The sequence below is a fragment of the Spea bombifrons genome, chromosome 9 (assembly GCF_027358695.1).
Source record: "Spea bombifrons isolate aSpeBom1 chromosome 9, aSpeBom1.2.pri, whole genome shotgun sequence".
NCBI classification, from domain to species: domain Eukaryota; kingdom Metazoa; phylum Chordata; class Amphibia; order Anura; family Pelobatidae; genus Spea; species Spea bombifrons.
In genome coordinates, this window is record NC_071095.1 from 41,411,410 (window position 1) to 41,433,404 (window position 21,995).

At 41.0% G+C, this 21,995-nt stretch overlaps 1 protein-coding gene across 1 annotated transcript; it reads right to left on the reverse strand.

Moving 5' to 3' along the window:
- Positions 1-512: 512 nt before the first annotated feature.
- Positions 513-16,969, reverse strand: GCH1 (GTP cyclohydrolase 1). Its single transcript, XM_053475563.1, has 6 exons — positions 16,520-16,969; positions 8,859-8,968; positions 7,604-7,659; positions 6,298-6,329; positions 2,285-2,369; positions 513-1,099 (listed from the first exon to the last, which is right to left on the reverse strand). Exons 1-6 carry the CDS (start codon positions 16,851-16,853, stop codon positions 973-975), a joined length of 744 nt encoding a protein of 247 aa, XP_053331538.1. The 5' UTR covers positions 16,854-16,969; the 3' UTR covers positions 513-972.
- Positions 16,970-21,995: the final 5,026 nt, after the last annotated feature.

Sequence of the window (21,995 nt, forward strand, 5' to 3'; positions counted from 1 at the left end):
TTAACACTTACTGGATTTTCTTTTTTAAAGCCAAGACGTTATCATATAATCAGGGAAGTCAGTTTGTCGCGGCGCAAAATGTAACGACCTTCAAAAATAATTACAGGACTAAATTACAGAATTAAAACAAACAAACAAACATATCGATGGGTTTTTCTTTGCAAATTATCCCTGTAATTGGGATGCTGCATCACCAAAGTCATGACTAATTTATCTTTGCCCTCAGAAAAAAATACACTCGTTCTTCATAAAGGACTTTCGCATGTTTGAGATGTATTGAGGAGCCAGTACTATATATATATATATATATATATATATATATATATATATATATATATATATATATATATAAAACCTGGGGTCTCTTATTGGGCCAAAATGGAAAAAGACATAAATGTATTGTATTTAGACTTTTGGGACCTTGGTGGTCTCCTTCAGTTGGAAGATGATTCCATTTAGTTAAGAGACCTCTGAGGCCCCAAAAGTCCACAGGGGATATTTTTTATATCCACTTTTTGAATTAAGAGCCACAAATCAGAGACACAACATTTGAATGACACGCAATTTACCACGGCATTAAGACAAATATGTTACCTACGAACACGTGCAGCATTTGAGTCGTTGTGGTTTCTTCCAGTCCAGATACAGACGACACATTTCACTGACAAACACATAACACACGTGGGCTGCAATTAATACTTTAAACAATAAAACATCTAAGCTTTAAACTCTCTCTTAACAATCCTTCACATCCAAAGGACTATGAACACCGAAGCCTCCTTTTCTCTGAGCCCTAAACCCTCCTTTAGAAATATAACAAATAAGCTATTTTATTAAAACACACAATTCTTACAAATATTGACACAACAGACACTTGAAGCTAGACGGGTTGCAACCAGCTGTAAACACGTTTGGGTCGATCCAGTGAGCAGCACAATCTCATCGGCAAACATGGGACGCCTGGCACCAGTGTCAGTGCCTGATGAGGGTTAAAAACTCTTCTCGGGTCTTGGGGTCTTCCCGGAACACACCTAACATGGTGCTTGTTACGGTTTTGCTGTTCATTTTCTGTACTCCTCGCATTACCATACACATGTGCCTAAAGAACAAGGAGCGGAAATCTCATCAGTGAGAAAACCAACGCATTTCACATCTGTAATGACATTTTATATCGAAAACCTGGTGTTATTTCCTCTCGCTTTGTAGGTTATGACCAATCCGACTTTTATTATTAAAATGGATTGCGTCAGATTCTGGACCCCCATATTATGAAAAATATTGAGACTGCACTTTCATATTCCCTTGCAGGGGTTAAATTGCAATATTTTTAAGAATGATTTACTTTCTGGTCTATGTTTAAGTGTTGCTTCCCTAATCCGGTCACTTGTGTTGTGTATTTGTCATTGTTGAATGTATGAGTAGATGGGTCTGGTGTTGATGTTGTCTGCAATCCCTTGCCGTTGTGTGTTAATTCTTTGCTGTTTCCTGTATTTGTCAATCTCTCTTCTTTTGGTAAAGTGGATCTATAGACTATGCCCAGTGTTCTCTTGCATCGTGACTGGGGTGTCGTGTCGTGACTGGTGGTACAGTACCTTGGGAGACCCTTTCCCCCCCCCCCAGAGGACCACCTTGTGTAGCCAGCTTTCACTACGAAGAAGGTGGCAGCAACAGTGAGGGACATCCTGCTAGACCCCCCTGGTTACCGTTACAGAGATAATATCCAAACATATTCACTTAATAAGTTTTCTATGCTATATTAAAGTGTTAAGGGGGCAGCGGAGCCATTCCTGAAAGACTTCCGCAAGAAGCAACTTTTAGCTTTTTTCCATATTATAATTTTGATGGCCTGTTAACGACCACTCGTGCAAATAATGAAGGGGGGATTTTTGCAGCAGAATTTACTTTAATAAATCATACTGCTGTTTGAAGTCTTAGGAGCAATCTATGTCATGTAGTCTATGAATTGTAACAGTGATAGTTCTCCTCGTTGCAACATTTGCTGTTGGGATCACATGATATTCCATTAAAAAAATGTCAACCGTTTCTCCTTTTTTTTTTTTTTTTTTTTTTTTTTTTTTTTTTTTACTCTCAATGATTTCCATGCAACATTAATAGATGTGGATGTTCTACCTCCTGACCAGAATGCCTGCGCTGGGCAGATCTGCAGAATTATTATTAATCATTATTAAGCGTCTGAATAAAACACTCGCTGGAACCCAACACTGGTTTGTAGACACAACCGTAATCTGGATAACTAACAGTATAACAAATATTTAGAACATACGTGGCTTCAATGACCACTCCGACACCAGATGGCTTCAGGGCTTCCGTGATGGCTATGGCGATTTGTTTCGTAAGGCGTTCTTGAACTGGGGAAGAATAAGAAGCAGTCTGAAAAGATGAAATCTGATATCACACATTTCTATTACTCGAAAAGAATGACTATTAAAGTAAACTCAACATGTCTATGATGGAGCCCAGAGATTGCTGGATACGTAGCTGCTGCAAAGGGGGCCAGAGGCCTCAAGAAGCCAACCAGGCTTTGTTATACGACGGGACAGCCTCCTGCGCATGGAGATCTCAAGGAGCTCTACTGCCTTGCAATGCCTATTTCCATATAGTTATTGGGAACAGGGATACGCAACCCTCATCTGCTGCTGAAGTCCTGTGATGTCTGCAGCGTCTAGAGCGGTGGTTCTCAATCTTCCTAATGCTGCGACCCTTTAATACAGTTCCTCATGTGGTGACCCCCAACCATAAAATTATTTTCGTTGCTACTTCATAACTGTAATTTTGCTACTGTTATGAATCGTAATGTAAAGATCTGATATGCAGGATGTATTTTCATTGTTACAAACTGAACATAATTAAAGCATAGTGATTAATCACAAAAACAACATGTAATTAGATATTGTGAAATATTTATTTCTAATTACAAATAAATGAAATTTTGTCTTGAAGCATGGTGTAGCATGGGTAACAGTATCTGCATGTGACAGTATAGATAGAAGATCCCACTCCACAAATAAGGGTTTAAAAATTCAAAATTTAATTAGACCAGTTAAAACATAATAGACAAAAAAAGAGACGCGCTCAAGTGATTGAAACAAAATACGCCAATGCGTTTCAAACCTTACGGTTCTTAATCATGGCTTAAATGTATGTTGCTGCTACTGCACCTTATATATAAACAAGTTTGTCTAGAGGTTGAGCTATGCTCACGCCCCCTCGTTAACCCATAATTAGTCAACACAGGGAGCGAATGCAATTGATACAAATCATGGCACACATGGAAATTCTACACCAGGTGATAATTACGGTACGTATAACAAATGAAAAAGATTCAACTTAATATTAATAATGCATTATATATAAAGCTTAATAAATATATGCTAGGTCATTTCTATAATTCATGCCCAAAGGAAATCTCGTGTCGAGGCATAAAATCCAAAAAGCTTCCCTTAGGCGAAGAGCACGGGACCAATCTCCTCCCCTTTGTAGGGTATTATACAATTATACAATACCCTACAGGATGTCAACCGATTTGTTAGATCGCTGACAATTAAAAATTTTTCACGGAGAATTCTCTAAGTCATATTAATACTGTAGATTGTACTAAAACAATTCAAAGTGAAATCAATATTGTGGGATCTAGTCAACTTCCGTTACATTCTTCATTTGTGGATAATGTGTCATTACTCAGCCTTATAGATCTACAGTCTGATCAATATCCAGAAATGGATTCATTTATTGAAGATACTAAAGACAGATTCAAAACTTCTAACCCATTCTTTTATCCTATAAATTCCCGTACTACGTCGATGGACACATTTCCGTATAAGGTGGAACAGGACCTTAAGCAACTAGACGCCAGTAGAAAAAACTCAATTAAAAATCTTACCAAATCACAACATGTGGCGCTTCAGAAACTCAAAACTAATCCCTATTTGATTATTCGTGGAGCTGACAAAAGAGGAGCCATAGTTATCATGGACAGGGCACTATACAAGCAACTTGTTCTTGATATCTTGCGGGACACATCTACATATAAACCAATATCTCACGACCCTACTGAGCTAATTAAGCAGAAGTTGAAGCATATAGTGTCTGAGGCCGTCTCCTTGAATATTCTCTCTACTCAACAAGAGTTCTTGTGCCCTGATTTTCCGGTTTGCCCTGTTTTTCATGCGCTGCCTAAGATTCACAAAAATGTTTTCCCCCCTCCCCTTCGCCCTATTGTGGCGGGGATAGGGTCAGTGCATGAGAGACTGGGCGCATGGATGGATGAAATGCTTCAACCTTAAGTTACTCATACCATGGGCTATATACGAGATACTAAATCTTTATTAACAGCTATGAATGTTATACCATGGTCAGATGGCTGTTCGTGGATGTCATGTGATGTTATTCTTGCATTCCCCATAAACAGGCTGTGGTTGCAGTTAATTTTCACTTAAAAAAATATAGCACATATAGTATTTCTTTACAATCATATGTTTTGGATGTTCTACGATGTTTGTTAGAACATATTTTTTCAGGTTTGACAGCAATTTTTATTTGAAATCACTGGTTGTCCTACGGGTGCAAAATTTTCCCCCACTTTGGCGAACCTCTACATGGCCTACTGGGAGGAGAGTCATCTATATGCGGCCACCAATCCGTTTACATCTTGGATTGGCTGGTATGGCAGATACATAGATGACCTCCTCCTGGTATGGACAGGGTCACGTTTTGAGGCGGATACATTTTTACATCATATTAATTCTAATGAACTAAATCTTAAATTTACATTAGAATGGGGTAGTAATACCATTAATTTTCTAGACATTTGTTTAACCGGTGATGTGGTTGGAGCCAAGGTGGTCACGTCTTTGTTCCGTAAACCCACGTCTGGGAACAGTACATTACATGCTTCCAGTTGCCACCCTCGACATGTAATTTGTAATCTCCCTGTAGGTGAATATATTCGTGCTAAAAGAGCCTCTTCAAATGAATTGAGTTATGACATCGCGTTAGCGTATTTTCTTTCAATCACTTGAGCATGTCTCTTTTTGTCTCTTTTTTTGTCTATCATGTTTTAACTGGTCTAATTAAATTTTGAATTTTTAAACCCTTATTTGTGGAGCGGGATCTTCTATCTATACTGTTATTTGGATTAACTGAGGATATGGCTCGGCTTTCTATCCCGTGCTCCCTGCAATTTGAAGCGTCTCTGCAAAACATCTGAATGGTGAGCTGGAGTTATTTTTGTTTTTTGTTACATTAGTATCTGCATGTGGGCAGACCCGCCTGGAGACGGATAGAGGAGCGGTGTCTCGTTCCTAAGGCCATCGGAAATATGTGTTTTCTGATGGTCTTAGGCGATCCCTGTGAAAGGGTCGTGGGTCGTTCGACACCCAAAGGGGTCGCGACACACAGGTTCAGAACCGCTGGTCTAGAGTATCAGGCAGGGCTGTCTCCCATAGTTAGCGTATGTATTGCTATTGTATACAATCACAGAGCCCTTGGCAATACAGTGAGAACGGCGGGCGGGCGGGGAGGGGAGAAGGGGGAAAACTAAAATCAGACAACAAGCTTGGTTGATCTTGATGGACATCTCCATCTTGTCTAATATATAGTCTCTGCCACTATTAGCGCTTAATGTTGACTGTGGATCACAGTGTTCTACAGCTCTAAATGTCTTAATGAGAATAAACATGAAGAAATTGTGCCCGCTAATTAAAGTGGGTCCATAAAATGCATTCTTTTTTTATCATAAATATCAATAGGTCACCAGCTACTTACGGAACCCCCCCCTAAAACGTGTGTCCCCCTTCAGCCACGTCAGACGTTGGTAAATGGGATCAGTATAGGGTCATGTATCGCTGTATCTATCAGGGATAATTCATTTTCTATTTCATTTCTTAAGTAAAGAAATATATGTATTAACCCTTTGGCTGCCAGAGGCAAGTGAAAACCTCTGCGTTAGATTTTGTACTGGGCTAGGTTGATAACACTCGTTCGCTGCGAGAAGTCTTTAACGCACGGAGGTCCTGTTCACTGTCACAAGAATTCACATCAAAGCAGAAGGCCGTTCGTATCTTAATATGTACCTTTGAACCATGTAAACAGAGCATGGAACACGCATGCAAACACCGTGATAAGAGCGCAGCAGATAACCTTTAATGTCATTAAGAAACCCGAGCATCTGAGTCACGGCTTTCTAAACTGCTCGCCCGTTACGTTTAATACAATCATAGCCGAGAGCGTATTAGAAAAGCCAAATTCAATCAGGATACATTAGATTGGGTCACTCACCTTGCAATCTTCTGCTGTAGATTTCTACAATCCTTAAATACAAAAGAACACAAATAATGCACAAGCAGTAAGCTTCCATACTTAAATTATTTCTATTACAATAATAAATATCAATTTATAAAAGCTCAGCTTTACTCAAACCGTGATAAATGTAGAAAGCAGAAATCTGCGAATGGAAAAAACAAACTACTAAATATAATGTCTGGTAAAAGACTCTTCTCGGCCCTTGTTGGACAGCCTTTAATTAAATAAACCTACTGTGTGCCTTATAATTCTGAGTTCCAGACTATTTCTTGTTCCGGTGTTAAACCACATCAATGGATGTCAGACGTCTGGAATATTTATCCAACGGTAACTCAAAATATTTCAAACAAACAAAAAAAATAACGCAATTCTTGATACTTTGTTGCAGCGCAGAATAAATACGTCTTTCAAACATCGCTTCAAACAGATTAAATGTCAAATATTAATTGGAAAAGTCACTACTTCATAGGTCATACGCTAAAGAGATAAAATGACAAAATCTTCCGGGAACACCCAGGCTTTGTTTTTGTGACGGTCACAAAGTGGCGTTAATTAAGTCAGCCGTGAACGGCGTATCGGAAACCATCTGCTTACTGGAGATTATATTCTTTTAACAATAGGTGGTCTTTTTATTAAACCATGGCTTGTGCCGCCTATTCTAGAAATGATAATTGTTGGCTTACAAAATATATGTATATCAATGATAGATAGCCCTGGGACTGCATAGAATATTTAACATCCTATTTAAGTTATAATTAAGTCCGTCAGGGACTGCAGGTATCGGAGGGGGCAAAGATGGGTCCCCCGCCATGCCCAGTAACAGCCGAGTGAGCTGGGGGCCGTATAACCTTTTCTTTTCAGACAGCAGGATGGGTGGTTGGGAAAGCAGTAGGAGGAAAAGGATGAAAAGGTTGAGTGAGCAGCGAAAATATGACAGAGCAGTAGGTGAGAATTACAAGTGATAAATAGCGAGGGGGGGACAAAATAAAGACCGTGGTTAAGAGGGGGAAGTGTTTGGGGAAACCGTGGGTCAACATAAAAGTGGGGGCTTCCATGGGTAGTCAATGCTGTGACGTGTGTATGTATAGATGTAGCCGTGCCATTAGCCTTTGGGATATCCTTCTGTGAGTATTCTGGGAAGGAGGGGTGACTGACTAGGACAACACATTTACCTTGATAAATGAGCCTGCAGCAAGCCAAATCACTTATGAATGACCCAGCCGGCTGTTTTCACCCATTGATTTAGCAAATGAATCGGCGTAATGAGTGATCTGTCACTTACCGCGCAAGCTTGCTGAGGCCGAGAACCTGTTTGTTGGGGAGATAACCGATGTGCACCTGCGAACGAGACGTCATTACAAGGATGGCAGAAATAGGACAGAAAATGACGAGTTAAAGGGCTTTAATACTATTGATAAATAAACTTAACCCCTTCAAGTGTCACAGAAGCGAGCAACATATTGCCTATAGTGAATGCAAACAGATTTAACCCCCCACTGCCCTAGGAGTATTATTCTATAAGGAATATCCAGCAGCTCATAGGCCCATAGGAGAACATTACGTATTTCACTATTTAGCTTTTGACTGTATTCGTTTAATTTCCTCTTATCATTTACACAAAGACCTGAAGAACAAACAAAACCTCTCTATCGTTGTTGCCAGGAAGCCTTTTAAGTCTCCTATGATCCCTAGTACTGTTGCTTGTGCATGCGCAATACTGAACAAACAGTACTGAATGGGCATCAATGGGCAACACTGACCCGAAGAAGAATTGGGCATTTCTGCTGTTTTAAGCATATCTTCACTGTGGAATATGTGGCGTCGGGCGGCAGGTCCAGGAGGAAGCAGCCCCTCAATTGGCTGGTTAAAAGATCACTGATCTCCCCAACCGGCCAATAAAACTATGGAGGACTGTGACAGGTCAACAACTCAACAAATGAAAATATCCCAACATTTCTAATACCCTGACACAGAGAAATGCGTTGTGAAATGGTGACTCTTCTGTAAAGATTAATTCAGTTCATTTTAATTTACTTGCTGTGGGTTCAAATTAGGAAACACAATGGCCGTGGCATTCTGGAGAGCTACAGACTGGCAACAGAGACATATTATGGTTCTCTGATCAGATCGAATCTGTAACATAATGAAATCTAAGGACCAGACTGACAGATTTTAATACGAGAGAACATCCCCGAGGCTCTGTCTCTTATCCGTCGTCGTAGTCATAGGGACGCTGGAAAGTCATGTGAGGGGAAAGACAAAGAAAAGAACTTCATCCTAGGAAATAAAATGCTATAATGTTATAGGGATTGGAAGGCACATCATTAATTTCTAACGTTTAATTGGAGAAGAAAATATTTCTGTACAGTACTGGTCATTCATGTTTCCTTTCAACATTGTTTTTTTTGATCATCTGTAAATTAGATTTTTTTTTTCTACACTAAACAAAAACATTGAATTCTAAAAATCTCATCTCCAAACAATTTATTTCAACCACATTCAGATCAACAGGATTTATTATGTAGTAGATAGATTACCTTTCCAATGAAGGGAACTAAATGATGTTCACACATGGAGAACATGTCTATGTCTTTCACAATCACCATCTCGTCATGGTCTTCATCAAAGATGGCGTCGTTCAGCACATCTGGAACGATAAGTTTTAATTAGTAGGGCCCGTTGTACAGCGCTGATGCGTGTGTAAATAATTATAGAATGTGTAAAAAGAAGAGTGATTCCAATTTGCCCATTTTTTATAATCTGATTAGTTAACATATCTGCTTGGCTCATTTTAACATTGAGGCTCATAAGTATTTTTGGCAGGTCCGTGCTAGGGATGACTAGGTGGCTCTGGCACCTTAAAGCCAGTAGCCACCAGTAGACTTAGCATGTGGTCGTACTGGAGTACCAGTATCGGTGAGTATGTGGCCCAACTGGCCTGACTAGGCCTTATACCTAGGAACTTCCCACAGTAGACTGGGAGATGAGGCTATCTTGCATGGAATGGAGGCTAGCGGTATGTTTACCTTGGGGGCCGCCCCAGGCACTGCACGCCGAATGTTCCCAGGTATGTTCATAGCTTTTGTAGTAAGCGACTGGGATTATCCCACACTAAACCACCATTTTAGCGGGTAAGGATCGGCAGTGTCGTGGGCCTTATACTGAGGTTCCTTATATCAAGTATTGCTTCTCCGCGGCTTGACATAAAGTGATTGTTTCAATTATTAGTACAAAGGACAGAAGCAGCTCACCAAATGACATCTGGCCCCCCAAAACAGTTTAAATATCCAAAAGGGGCAATTTTTATTTAGAGGGTGTGGTTGTGGTTGTGGGTGGGGCTTCTCCAACAATTTTAACGTGATTGACAGTTACCTTAACTACATAACTAAATAAGGCGTTTAGAACAATAATGTGTTCCTTTACATGATTTTAAACATATTTTGTGGATTCTATCCAAATTATAGGGCTGTTAAGGTGGTAGAACTCTGATGTGCTCATCATCTGTTTTCTGTCTGTTTACCATAGAGGGTACATTGGGTGAATAAAAGGATTGGGTGGGGCTCCGGCTCCAAAGTTGACAAGTGGCCCGAAAAGTTCTGAAAGTGGCACTTTGATGGTTAATATGGCCAGTCTGCCAAGTTGACTGATTTTAATTTAATTTTAACAGAACGCAGACAAACTTTACACAAACATGTCTCTATTAACCCCTTGTGCATTTTTGCTTGGGACAGCTCCTATTCATAGTATTTAAATAATTTCCATACTTATAATAATAAAATGAATTTAAAAACACCCCCGTATGTAAGAACCGACCAATGAATCTTTGTGAATAGATACAACGTGATGTAAGCAATGATTTTGGTTCTTGCAATCAAGCAGCCACACGGCTATGTATTTTACCCATCTGCCCTTCGGAACCCCTATAACTCGATAAGCTCATGTGCGCTTTCATGTTTATCTGAGAGGCTGAGGCTTGTGGGAATCATAGTCCATCAGCAACTGGAAGGCTGCAGTCTCTGAGTTAAACCTCTCAAGAAATAATATAAATAAGCGGCTGCGTTGAAAAACTTGCGGCATTTATCAGTTCATCTGTATGTAATAACAGAGACGTCCTTTAATACAAGCCGCTCATTCATAAACATTCGTCTAATTCTTTACTGTTGATCTTTTGATATTCCTGGCAAAGAATGGGTTAAGTGAGAATATTGCCTTTATCGCGGCCGGCCGTTTCAGAGGCGGTATATTAATAAATATAATATATAATGGATCCAGTGCTTCTCATATCTGTGAACGTGGTTGATGATGGGGTATAGGACAGAACCCTGCGAATGTTTAATTTCCTGTAGGCTATATCAGCTGTGGACAGGTAACCGTGGAAACGCAAATCTGCGTCATTTTCCTTTTCTCATTAAAGTAATCACAGCCTTTCTGCCCGCCGCCGTTTGCTATTTAATTTCCCCACAAATTCGCGGAAGTGGTAAATTTAAACTAAGCGGCCAGCAATAAAAAGAAAGAACATTTTGTTGTCTTAAAAACGGCTTTTATTGTCCTGGCTAAGTACATAGTAAACACACGCGACGATATTCTCTGATCTATAGACCGAAATTACGAGTTTTGAATATTTTGGTAACCAATTATTTTATGGATTCTTTTATGACCTCAATAATTAATGATCATCAATTATCACAAAAAAAAATGGGAAATTGTCTGACAATAATGGCACGGTACAATTCGCTTATCCGTTATATTTAAGTTTTTTTAAATTTTGTTTAGCCAGACCAAAAGATCAACTTACTTTTAATTTACTTTGGTGTATTTAAAATTATTTGTTTTCAATTTACTTGTTTAATTATATATTTATATATTCTTTAGAAAATAAAGGCGCCAGATACTTAAATTCTAATGAATCAGCTATTTCAATCATATTTTGATAAAAAGGAACATTGTCCTATTATTAAATCAGAATATAAACATGGGGGATATTATATAGGGGGTCCATGGCCCCCCGCTAGTGATGTCATTGGGCCCCAATTCTGCTGTACGTTGTTTTTAATGCTTGGCAGGCACACAGTTAAATACGGATTGGGACACAGGGTTCAGCTTTATTGCTACAGTTTCTTTTTGGAGATTTTATTTACCGAACAAGTCATGTTCAAACAAAACTCTTTTATTTTGTTAATGTTGTCGGCACAGTTTGATCCAGGCTCGAGGAGCATGTCACGTCTGACCAAACAAACTCCAGCTGCTGGTGACGTGCGCTCATGCATAGACCTTTCGACGAGCGCCGGCAGCGGGTGAATGAAAACACGAGAGACGGGCGGCTCGCTCTATCATCCACAGAAATTAAATGTCTGCGAAATTCTCCATTCTTTATGGGATTGAAGGAATTAGGGGAAATAAACATCGGCAAATATTTCTGTACCTCCACTATGATGCCGGCCTCTTCCTGATTCATTCGTCATGGCGTGGGGGTCTAACTAAACAGCGCTGTGCATGTGTAGAAAGCAGCGTGACCCATTTATAGTTTTATTTAGTATAAAATGCATATTAAAGCAGTCAAAGTACTTTAACATGTATTCTTATTAGGGATGCTGTTGGCAGGGACCCCAGACCCCCAGGACAACGCCTGCTTGATTACGTGTTTGGATAGAACTAGAAGGATCATACAACTGATCTAATCCAGAAGTAGAGAGGCTTTACTATAGGGCTACACCGAAAAAGATGTAAGAAGGGGGCTTTCTGCATAACTCAGTAAAATGGATGTATTATTTATTGTTTAACATAGCGCCATCATATACCACAGCACTGTACAATGGCTAAACATAATTCGATTTGCGCAAGGCTCTGTTAGAATGAATTACAGATTATAAGCTCCTTTGAAGATTTTATCTTTCTATGTTTGTATAACACATGCGTTATTTCCTCCACTTTATCCTCTGGCATAAGCGCTAAACAGATTAACCTGCTAATATGGAAGACCTCCTTTGTCTAGAAGATAATATAGGATGAGTCTACGTAGACGACTGTTTTGGCCCCGCTTTTTATTTTATTTTATTTTATATTATATATATATATATATATATATATATATATATATATATATATATATATATATTCCATTTTCTCCCCCTGGCCTTGTCATCTCATCCTTTGCCTCCCTCATCCGCAGAACGTCTCCATTCCTCGTACGCCTCTTGCTCATTTTGTTTGGTGTTGTAAATAAACGGTGAGCTTCAGCAAATGAAACCTACTGTAGACCTTCTGGGTGATCCGAGCTCGAGACAGGATATTAAATTCTCTGCCTTCAGAATCCTGTTTACTCTGATAGTTTTCATTCAAATATTGATATAAGACACATATGAAATACCCGGCACTGCTATACTTCAGCATTGACCGAGGTAAACATCACTGCCCTCTGTGTCTTTGATGAATAGTGAATGAATGAAGGCAGCGAAGGTCACAAAAGGGAAAAGTGTCAATCAAGTTCAACCCGCTGTAGGTTAAAATGTTACCAGCGCACCGTCTTTTATCTCTGCCTAGAGATCAGCGATCCGGAGGAAAACAAACACAAAAAATCAGCGGCAGCGTGGAATTAAACCGCTTGAGAAAAAAAGTCCTCTTCCTCCATACAGTCTAAATGTTCCAAGGGGGACCAGTTAATGTACTGGCCAAAAGAGACCAACGTGCTACCCTTTAAATTGTGATACCTAACAAACATACCGAACTTCTAGAAAGAGGGGCAAATGGATTTGGATCCCAGAGAGGGACTGGCATTATCCTTCCAAAAAAATGGACACTCAGGAGGTATGAGGTCATCCAGCCTCGGCATGTCACTTGCCGATACATCTATAAAGAGAATGGATGTCGAGTGTCACAAAAGACTGCCGTAGGTGCCGTAGTAAGAATCCACCCGATCCGAAATCAGACTCGCAAATAAAACAACATTACTCAGCAACGTTTGTTCCACCGTGAGCGGCAACGTTTCCATCTATCGTTGGGAAAGATCCCGTAGCAGGATTGAAATGTTGCCACTCATGGTGGAATAAGCGTCACTTTGTAACTGATTCTGACTCTGTCTTCCCTTTCCCTGCCGTCACTAGCTGGTTGCTCCGTCATTTTACGTTATATTCAATAATGAATCTTAGAGGGATTTCCGTATTATTATTCTAGATCAATTCCGGTGCACCAGCATATTCAGTAGTAAGAATAAGGAATGAATGACGTATATAAAAATGAACACACATAAGGCATATCAGTGCACCGCTTGTAACAATTAGTCACTTTTCAGTAGCGATCGGAGCTCTGTTCTCCGTTTATATGACATCACATGTATTGCACATTGCTATGTATTTGATTAACGCACGGCTCTGCGGGATGACCTTTAGAATAATAATAATAATAATAAATAATGGTAACCCATAATGAGATCACTCTCTATAACAAGGTGCTGAGGGGGAAACAGTATGTATTGCTGAAGACGTATGAGGTAGGGAAGCATTGATGAGTCAGGATCAAGCATGAAACATTCACTTCTCAGGACCAGGGCATCGCTTGGGGAAAACTTCATCTACAAATATTCGTAGGGATTTCAGAACACTTGAAGCAGGATCAGACTGTAAGGTGTTTAAATTGGTCAAAAAAGCCAAGTTGTAATAAAATTAAAAGGAGGAAAAACAAACACACGACGCACATTGTCCATTCACGGAATGCAGCCTTAATAAACATGATGAATCCAAAAACATCAAGTCTTTTTACGTCACTCGACTGCGGAGATGGTTCATACCATCTGAAAAACAAAGTGCTCCTCAACTTAACAAGGCTCCGTAAACTCACAGACTTGCAGTAATGTCTGATACACGTTTCCTTTACTGGTAATATTTTTAAGGGGCAGAACCGGGGCAGTTTAAGCAGCGAATTAGTGGCCTCATTGGTCTACGAGGCTCCTCAGGGGCTGTGATAGCTCATAAAGTTATATATATAATGAGGCCAGTAGGGTGATAAAGCTTTGCTTAGTTTATGTATTATTATTATTCTCTTCCTCGCTCGCATTAAAGGGGCACACCAGCCACGACAGGTCTCTATAAATTTATGTGATGCTCCCCTTGCAAATGCATGGGGGGATTCTGCGAGATATACATTGCCCCCTTCTCCTTCACGTTATATGGGTGGGATGTATTTGGCTGAACACATCTCCTTGTATGTGATATACTCACAGCCGGTCAACTCCAGCACTGGATCACCAAACAAGACCCCCAGTGAGCATGCACGGAAAGTACTGCCATTGATTTAAATGGAAGCACTATTCTGCCGCTGATTGGCTGCTCCGACCAGCCAATCAATGGAGAGAATCATCGAAGAGAAAAATGATTTATGATTTAATTTTCAAAGACTGCATATGAGAATACTCACAAAGTACTTTAACACACATTCTTCTCCAGCGAGGCTGCCTGTGACATTAAACTGTCCCTTGTGTCCCATCACCCAACGAAAAAAGGTTTCAACAATCGGTGCATTTATGTCACGTTAACAGCCGGCTGCTTTGATCAAATTTTTTGGGGCATAGATATAAACCAACATAATTTAAAAATAAATGAATAAATGTAAAGTTTGAGACGGCAGGTTAATGCGCAGAAATACTTTTTCTAAGCACAAGAGATCAATAACAAAATCACATCAGTCATTTCTAAGAAATAGGTAAAAAGCGGATTGCCAGTCCCACACACTAAGTAAACGTTTAGCATTGTCTAAATATTACAGAGAGCAATGTACACATCTACCTGATTTGCATACTGTGGAAGAAAAGATCTTAACTTTCTGCATGATTATTCCTCCCCATTAACTCCTTAAAGACCAGGGTTATTTTATGCTACAGGTCCAGAGCAGTTTTAGTGTTTCTGTTATGTCTTTCAACTGTTATTTCCATCTTTCCCATTTAACCATATTCATATACCTAAGACATTATTTTTTATTAATAAAATCTTAAAAAGTGTCAGTTTTTAAAAATAAATTATTCACAGTTTTACATATATATAAATTATGCACAGCTAATATAAATGGGATTAAATACCAAAAATATATTCATTAATTAGTGCGGGTTGGGAAACTCTATACTCCTTTATAATTTTCACATGTTTTAAGTTTTCAACAAAAAATTTTATGTTGTTTAATTATTTTAACCCTTACCTAACCCTAATTCCACACTAACTACAAAATATAAACTACACAGTGAATATAATCCCTTAGGGTCAAGTTAAAAAGATATATAAAATGAAAGACAAAATATATATATATATATTATTTCTAAAACTTGGGTTTTGGGACACAGTCTATAGGTATCATTAAATTTAGTTATGCTAAAAGAATAATTTCCTCAATAAGGAACCTAAAAAAATGTTGAAATGTTTTAAAATGTGTTATGCTGCAAGAAATGATTTATATATATATATATATATATATATATATATATATATATATATATATATATATATATATATATATATATAGAATTTGTGACTTTGTAAACGGTCAAAATGTTAAATTTAATGATAAATTTAAGAATGAAGAATTCCATGTAATATTCCGGGATATACTTTGCATTCGATAAGCTTGTCTGGTTACATTTTAAATATTGTCTGGCTGCTTATTAGGTTAGATTCCACTTTTTCTTTATCATTTTGAAGGATGTGCCTAATTTTATAGTATAACTTGGGCCTCAATACACTCTACGTGGCACCTAAAGGGTTAAGCAGTATTTCTTAAATTTGATTACAAACCAGAACACCTAATATCAACTTTTTGGCCTTAAAGTTCTGATTAACCACAAGAATTGCAATTCATGCAAATAGCATTAAGTATGAAGACAGACAGAAATGGAAGCGCCCAGTACAAGGTACCACATATAGCGGGTCCAGCAGCTGGGGTAACTGGTGTAAGTGGTGTAGATGGGCATCGAGGTAACTGGGGTAACTGCTGTAAGTGGGCATTGGGGTAACTGGTGTGACTGCTGTAAGTGGACATTGGGATAACTGGGATAACTGGTGTGACTGCTGTAAGTGGACATTGGGATAACTGATGTGACTGCTGTAAGTGGGCATTGGGGTAACTGGTGTTACTGGGGTAAGTGGGCATTGGGGTAACTGGTGTGACTGGGGTAAGTGGGCATTGGGGTAACTGATGTGACTGGGGTAAGAGCACTTACCCGATATTGTCTCCTGATAGCCCTTTGTAAAGAACTGCATCGCAGTCGCTGCCCTCCAGGGGGTTTTTAGCAGTCCCTGCCTCCCGGGGTCTTCTCCGAGCGCCCGGAGGATGGTGCTGTATGCGGCTGCCAGGGAGGGCAGGTTCAGCTCGTTGTCTTCCTCGCTGCGGGTCCTCTCCTCCTTCCAGCTGTCCACCGGCGGAGTGCTGATCCCAGACCGGCCCTTGTCCACCCGGCTCAGGGCAGTTCCGGGCTCTTTCTTCTCCTCGGGGATGAAGCCATTGCAGTTCACGGGTCTCTTCTCTGCCAGTGTCCGCGGCTTGCCCGGATCCATGAGATGAGAGGCACGGGGGGCTTACGGGGTGATTTATCAGAACTTCTGCCCGGTACTGCTATATAACGCGACACGATTTGCGATCGGCTATCCTCTAACCACAAGCCCGGTATTTGCACGTGTATTGGGTACTTTCAAGCACAGGTTATACTTGTACAGCGGAGCCCTACCGTGATCTCATGCAGCAGCCCCCACGGTGGGCACACTGACTCCGGAGACTCTGCGGATGGGCTTCTCACTATGTCGCCGGGACAGACTGGCTCTGGGAGGCTGGATCTTCTGAGAAGCCCCGAGGATACGGGAGAGAACCGGGGCTTTCCCGCAGGGCGTGTGGGGAACGTCTTGCACAAGTTCCGCTTGGGACGGTTGTGGGGATTTTTCCCTGGAAGGATCCGGAGAGAAGAGACCAAGCGAAGCGCACAGCTATACTACCTCGCCGAGTAACGCCGGCTTCCATCCGCCTTATATAACACCTGCCGAGCCCACGATTCCGAGGCTGCTCATTGGTCAGAGCTGTGTGTGCGTCACCGGCGGCTACTACTAATAGGATCAGAGAGGCAGAGGGAGGGAGGGCATCTGGATCAGGAGAGAGCGATACTCTCTGCCCCAGCAAACCGGGGAAAGCGCCCACCGGCCGCCGGATATCTGATCATCCGCACGGCCCATTCAGAATGTTTATTTCCTGGCAGTTCATCTGTTTTCTGGGGTGTTTATTTACAAAACTAATAATAAAATGTATAAAAACAAACATCATCCAGTGTTTAACCCATGATACACGGTGCAGGTGCATAGCAAGCAGGTGTCCAACGACCACAGCGCCCAGCGGGGTATCATGACCCTGGGGCAGTAGCGGCAGGCGGTGGAAGGGAGATCTGAGGAAGATGCACTGATGGTGGGAGTGTGTGTAGGTGTAAGTATATGGCGGTAGTGTTATTGTGTGTGTATGTGTAAGTATGTGGCAGTAGTGTTATTGTGTGTTTGTGTATATGGCTGTAGTGTTATTGTGTGTGTATGTGTAAGTATATGGCCAGGGCCGGCCCAAGACATAATGCCACCTGGGGCGAAGTTAAACTTCGCCGACGCCATTATCTACCCTACCCCCCCCTTAAACAGTCCTGCGGCGAGTCTCCCTGTTCTGCCACGGTGCTGGCTTGTAATGCTGAGCGCCGGAAATTGACGTCACTTCCGGCATTCAGCATTACATGCCGGCACCCAGACCGAGCTAGAGGGCTCGCAGAGGAAAAAGGGGGGCGCAAGCCACTCGGCGCCCCTCTCTCTCCTCCGCTTTAAAAAATAAAAAAGCGCTTGGGGCGGCAAAGTGCCGCCTGGGGCAATTGCCCCACTCTGCTCCATTGTAGGGCCAGCCCTGTATATGGCGGTAGTGTTATTGTGTGTATGTGTAAGTATATGGCAGTAGTGTTATTGTGTGTATGTGTAAGTATATGGCGGTAGTGTTATTGTGTGTATAAAGATAGGGGTGAGCTGGGTGCGGCATTTCTTTGCCCCCCTCCTCATTACTAAAACATTTGCATATACTAACACGCAAACTCGCATCATATACATTTACACATATATATATACACACACACACACACACACACACACACACACACACATACACACACAAACATATATATACATACTATCTCCCTTCCTCCTCTCCGACAGACACCACTGACCCTAGGCTCACCCCCTGACACGCCAACACACAATCAAGCCAACACCCCACACTAAAAGCAACACCATACTAAATAAATACCTTTACTCACCATCCGGCGCTCACTTCTTTGTCCTTGGTCTTCTTTTCAACCGTACAGTAGCTGCTTATAAAAAAAGAACTAGTAAAAAAATAATAGTAAACTTGACTGATATTTATCTAATAAATGCATACTTATTCTGACAATATATTGTTTGCAAACACTGGAGGCAATGCTTTTTTTTATTCCCCCCCCCCCCCGGTAGAGGTTTTACCATATTCCCTAAATATTAGAGGCTCTGAGGACTGTGGAGCTGATATTGATTTGGGATTGGTCCTGTTCTTTGCCAACACAGATGATGTTTTGCAATTACTTCTGGGGGGAGCTGAACACACGGGGGGGACGCCGGGAAAAGTATCTCATCACTTGCTGAGGGCATTATCTCTGGTCAGGGGAGGGCTGGCAGCCTAAGGGGCAAGTCTAATCAAGTGGCCCATTGCACCAAATTAGACAAAAAAATCAATAACACTATTAATATATATATATAATTGCAAACAGCAATCACACGCCTATCATGCTAAGTCAGCCAGCACATGCTAGAACCTGGGCATGATAGGATTGTGATTGCTGTTAATAATTTTCATACATATATATATATATATATATATATATATATATATATATATATATATATATATAATTAACAGCAATCACAATCATGCCTAGGCAGCCAGTACATCTGGGCATGATAAGAATGTGATTACAGCTTCCTTATGCCATGCTATCCCCTCACACATCCATCCTATCTGAAACCCTCATTCACAGACATTCAGCACAACACCCATCACCCTCAGTGAGCGGCACGCCCAGCCCCGCCAGGTACGCTACCGGCACGACGGCCAGTCCTGCTTGCAGCCGCTTAGTTTTTAACTTTGCGGCTGCCTTGAATGTTCGTCTGCCGGCCGTCCGGGCGGTCCCGGCGGCCCAGATTCAGGGCGGCCTAGGGGGCAATTGTCCCCCTGCCCCCCGGCCCATCCCGCCCGTCTCTGGTAGACAGCCAGGGTCTGCAACCAGGGAGTGACCGCCATTGTTCATTGTAACGTGCACCGATATGTCGTTTAAGTCAGTCTGTTCCGCCACCACAGATATTTACCCCGGCCTTACCCTCCGTCTCCCTGGAACTGATTTGGGCCAGTAATGTAGTAGTGGAGGTTGGGGCCCTATTGTATTGTTAATCCTTTTACTGCCCCTATTGTCTCTGGGAGGCAGATTAAGGGGGCAGTTTGTATCCCAATATCTTGATTTATGTTAATGTTTGATTTGCTGGATATATCCAGAGCTGTGTGTGAAAATAAAAATAATCAGTCTGTTTTGATTTTACCCTTCACTGAGTCTTGGCTAGTGACTGGGAAACTGGTGTTGTCCCAGGCTAAAGTCAGTGGAGGTAGTCGCTCGGACTATCCAGCTCTGTGACATTTGTACATCTTGTGTCCATTGCCGCTTGATATTCCTTGCGTTTTATTATTTTATATTTATATTAAAATGGTGGCACTTCGTCTCCAGACTACTCACAAAGACCACAGCGTTCATTTGTAATAATTAGCACTATATAAGAAATAAAAACAAACTTGCTGAAAACCTTTGCTCACCGCAACAAAATCCTGTCTTTTGCTCTTATTGGGGGAAGGAGGTGTCCTCATACATTCACTGGGTAGCAAAGGTCTTATTTATACACCAAGCACATGCCTAAATCGGCAATCAGCTACGACTGGCCAACGGCTAGCAGTCTACCTGCATGGACCACCAGCCTGTGAACACTTGGCAATCTATATGACTAGCACCGCCGCAGGTCCATGCTTCCCGGCTTCTTTATTGCCAGCTTGTTGGTGGCTTCGCTACCCAGTCAACTACCAAGTAAGCGTACTCTATTTTGAGCTAAGAAACGCCGATAAATGTAGGGACTGGAAGTAAATTAATAGGTTCTGCATTCAGAGGGTCAGATATTGAACTCTGTACGAGACTCAAACTCGATTTAAAAAAACTGACCTTAGAACTAATCATGATAATTTACAAGACAACAAGTGGTAATTACTCTTTCACATCTGCTCTTCTCAAAGCCTTTCGGGATAAACATTTCATTTGTCACTCTATAGGCCCTGTGCCCCTGCATGTTTCAGATCACTTAAAATAAAATAACGCTATTGATTCCAATTTAATGATATTTGTGCGATGGACCTAGTAGCCAGGCAACATTTCTAAGACCGGTCAAGAAAATATCCTCTGTCATTTCGCTGTAATTGCAACAATGTTTAAGTGCCTCTCCGGTAGCCTCAGCCAGTATGCGCCCCATGGCTGGAGAATGAGGCGTTTCTATAGCAGTTTACAAACAAGTGGATGTCAGAACAATTTCTTGGGCCCAGAAAGAAAGAGGTGCTTATTATGCATCGACACACTTCAATTTCTGTTATTCCACTGTGGCTTCTGGTTTGTTTTTGCCTCTTGATTTCAGCAGTCATCAATAATCTAGTGGGGTATTTGAGAGTCAAGACAGAGGCCACTGATGTACAATCAATAGTTTGTGACAAGCAAATGTTTGTTATGAGCTGGTACATTTAAATGTCCAACTCCCCTGGAAGATTATTTTCTTTGGAGCCAAATACATTTTACTGTGTGTAAATCGGTGCAAGCATTCTGAAGATGTTGAAGTTAGAATATTAGACTTCTGTCTCGATTTTCTCCTCCCCTCGCCTCTACTGAATGCACCTAAGTATGCTTCTCGCATTCGCCTACGGTGCTCCCATTAAAGACAAAAGAAGTTGAAATGAATCGCAATGATGGCAAAATGCTATGCATTTTAAATAAAAATAGGGCTTGTTCCTTTAACAATGTCAAATGTTGCCCCCCCACAATGTTTTTTAACCCCTTAAAGGACAATGGGTTGTCCTTAAACCCATTAAAAACAATGCATTGTGAGCCCGTACATGTGCAGGCTTTGTCATGAAGGGGTTAAACACTCTTGCCACTATTTTCAAACCTTGCTGCTTACTGTCATTTATGAAGTATCTGCGTGGAGAGACCCGCAAATCCCTCAACAAACCACAGGGGAAAGATGCCAGTTGGAGGAGGAAGCCCACCTTCTGCTCCTTAATAAGGCAACTCTTTAGTTTGTCAAACAAAAATCCAATCCTAGTTATTGTAAAAAAAAAAAAAAAAAAAAAAAAAACAGTAATAATTAGCCAGCAATCTAGTAACGAGGAGAGAGTTCAAAGCTCTTCGTTCTCCTGCTTTAGAAGATGAATCACATTTCAGCAAAACCACCAGCAATTTAGTGCAGATAAGAGCAGTAGGAATGCACGTGTCGTAACTATTCTTACAGAACTGATATGAACATGGAATAGAAACAAGGACCACTGATACCGGGGCATTTTAACATCCCATTTATAGG

What these genes read in the sequence shown, in the direction of transcription:
- GCH1 (XM_053475563.1), bottom strand. Translation starts at nt 16,853, where the DNA reads ATGGATCCGGGCAAGCCGCGGACACTGGCAGAGAAGAGACCCGTGAAC. An exon ending in GGCCTCAGCAAGCTTGCGCG is followed by an intron (nt 6,330 to 7,603) that starts GTAAGTGACAGA and finishes TTTGTATTTAAG; the next exon opens with GATTGTAGAAATCTACAGCA. An exon ending in GGAGTGGTCATTGAAGCCAC is followed by an intron (nt 1,100 to 2,284) that starts GTATGTTCTAAA and finishes CTTGTTCTTTAG; the next exon opens with GCACATGTGTATGGTAATGC.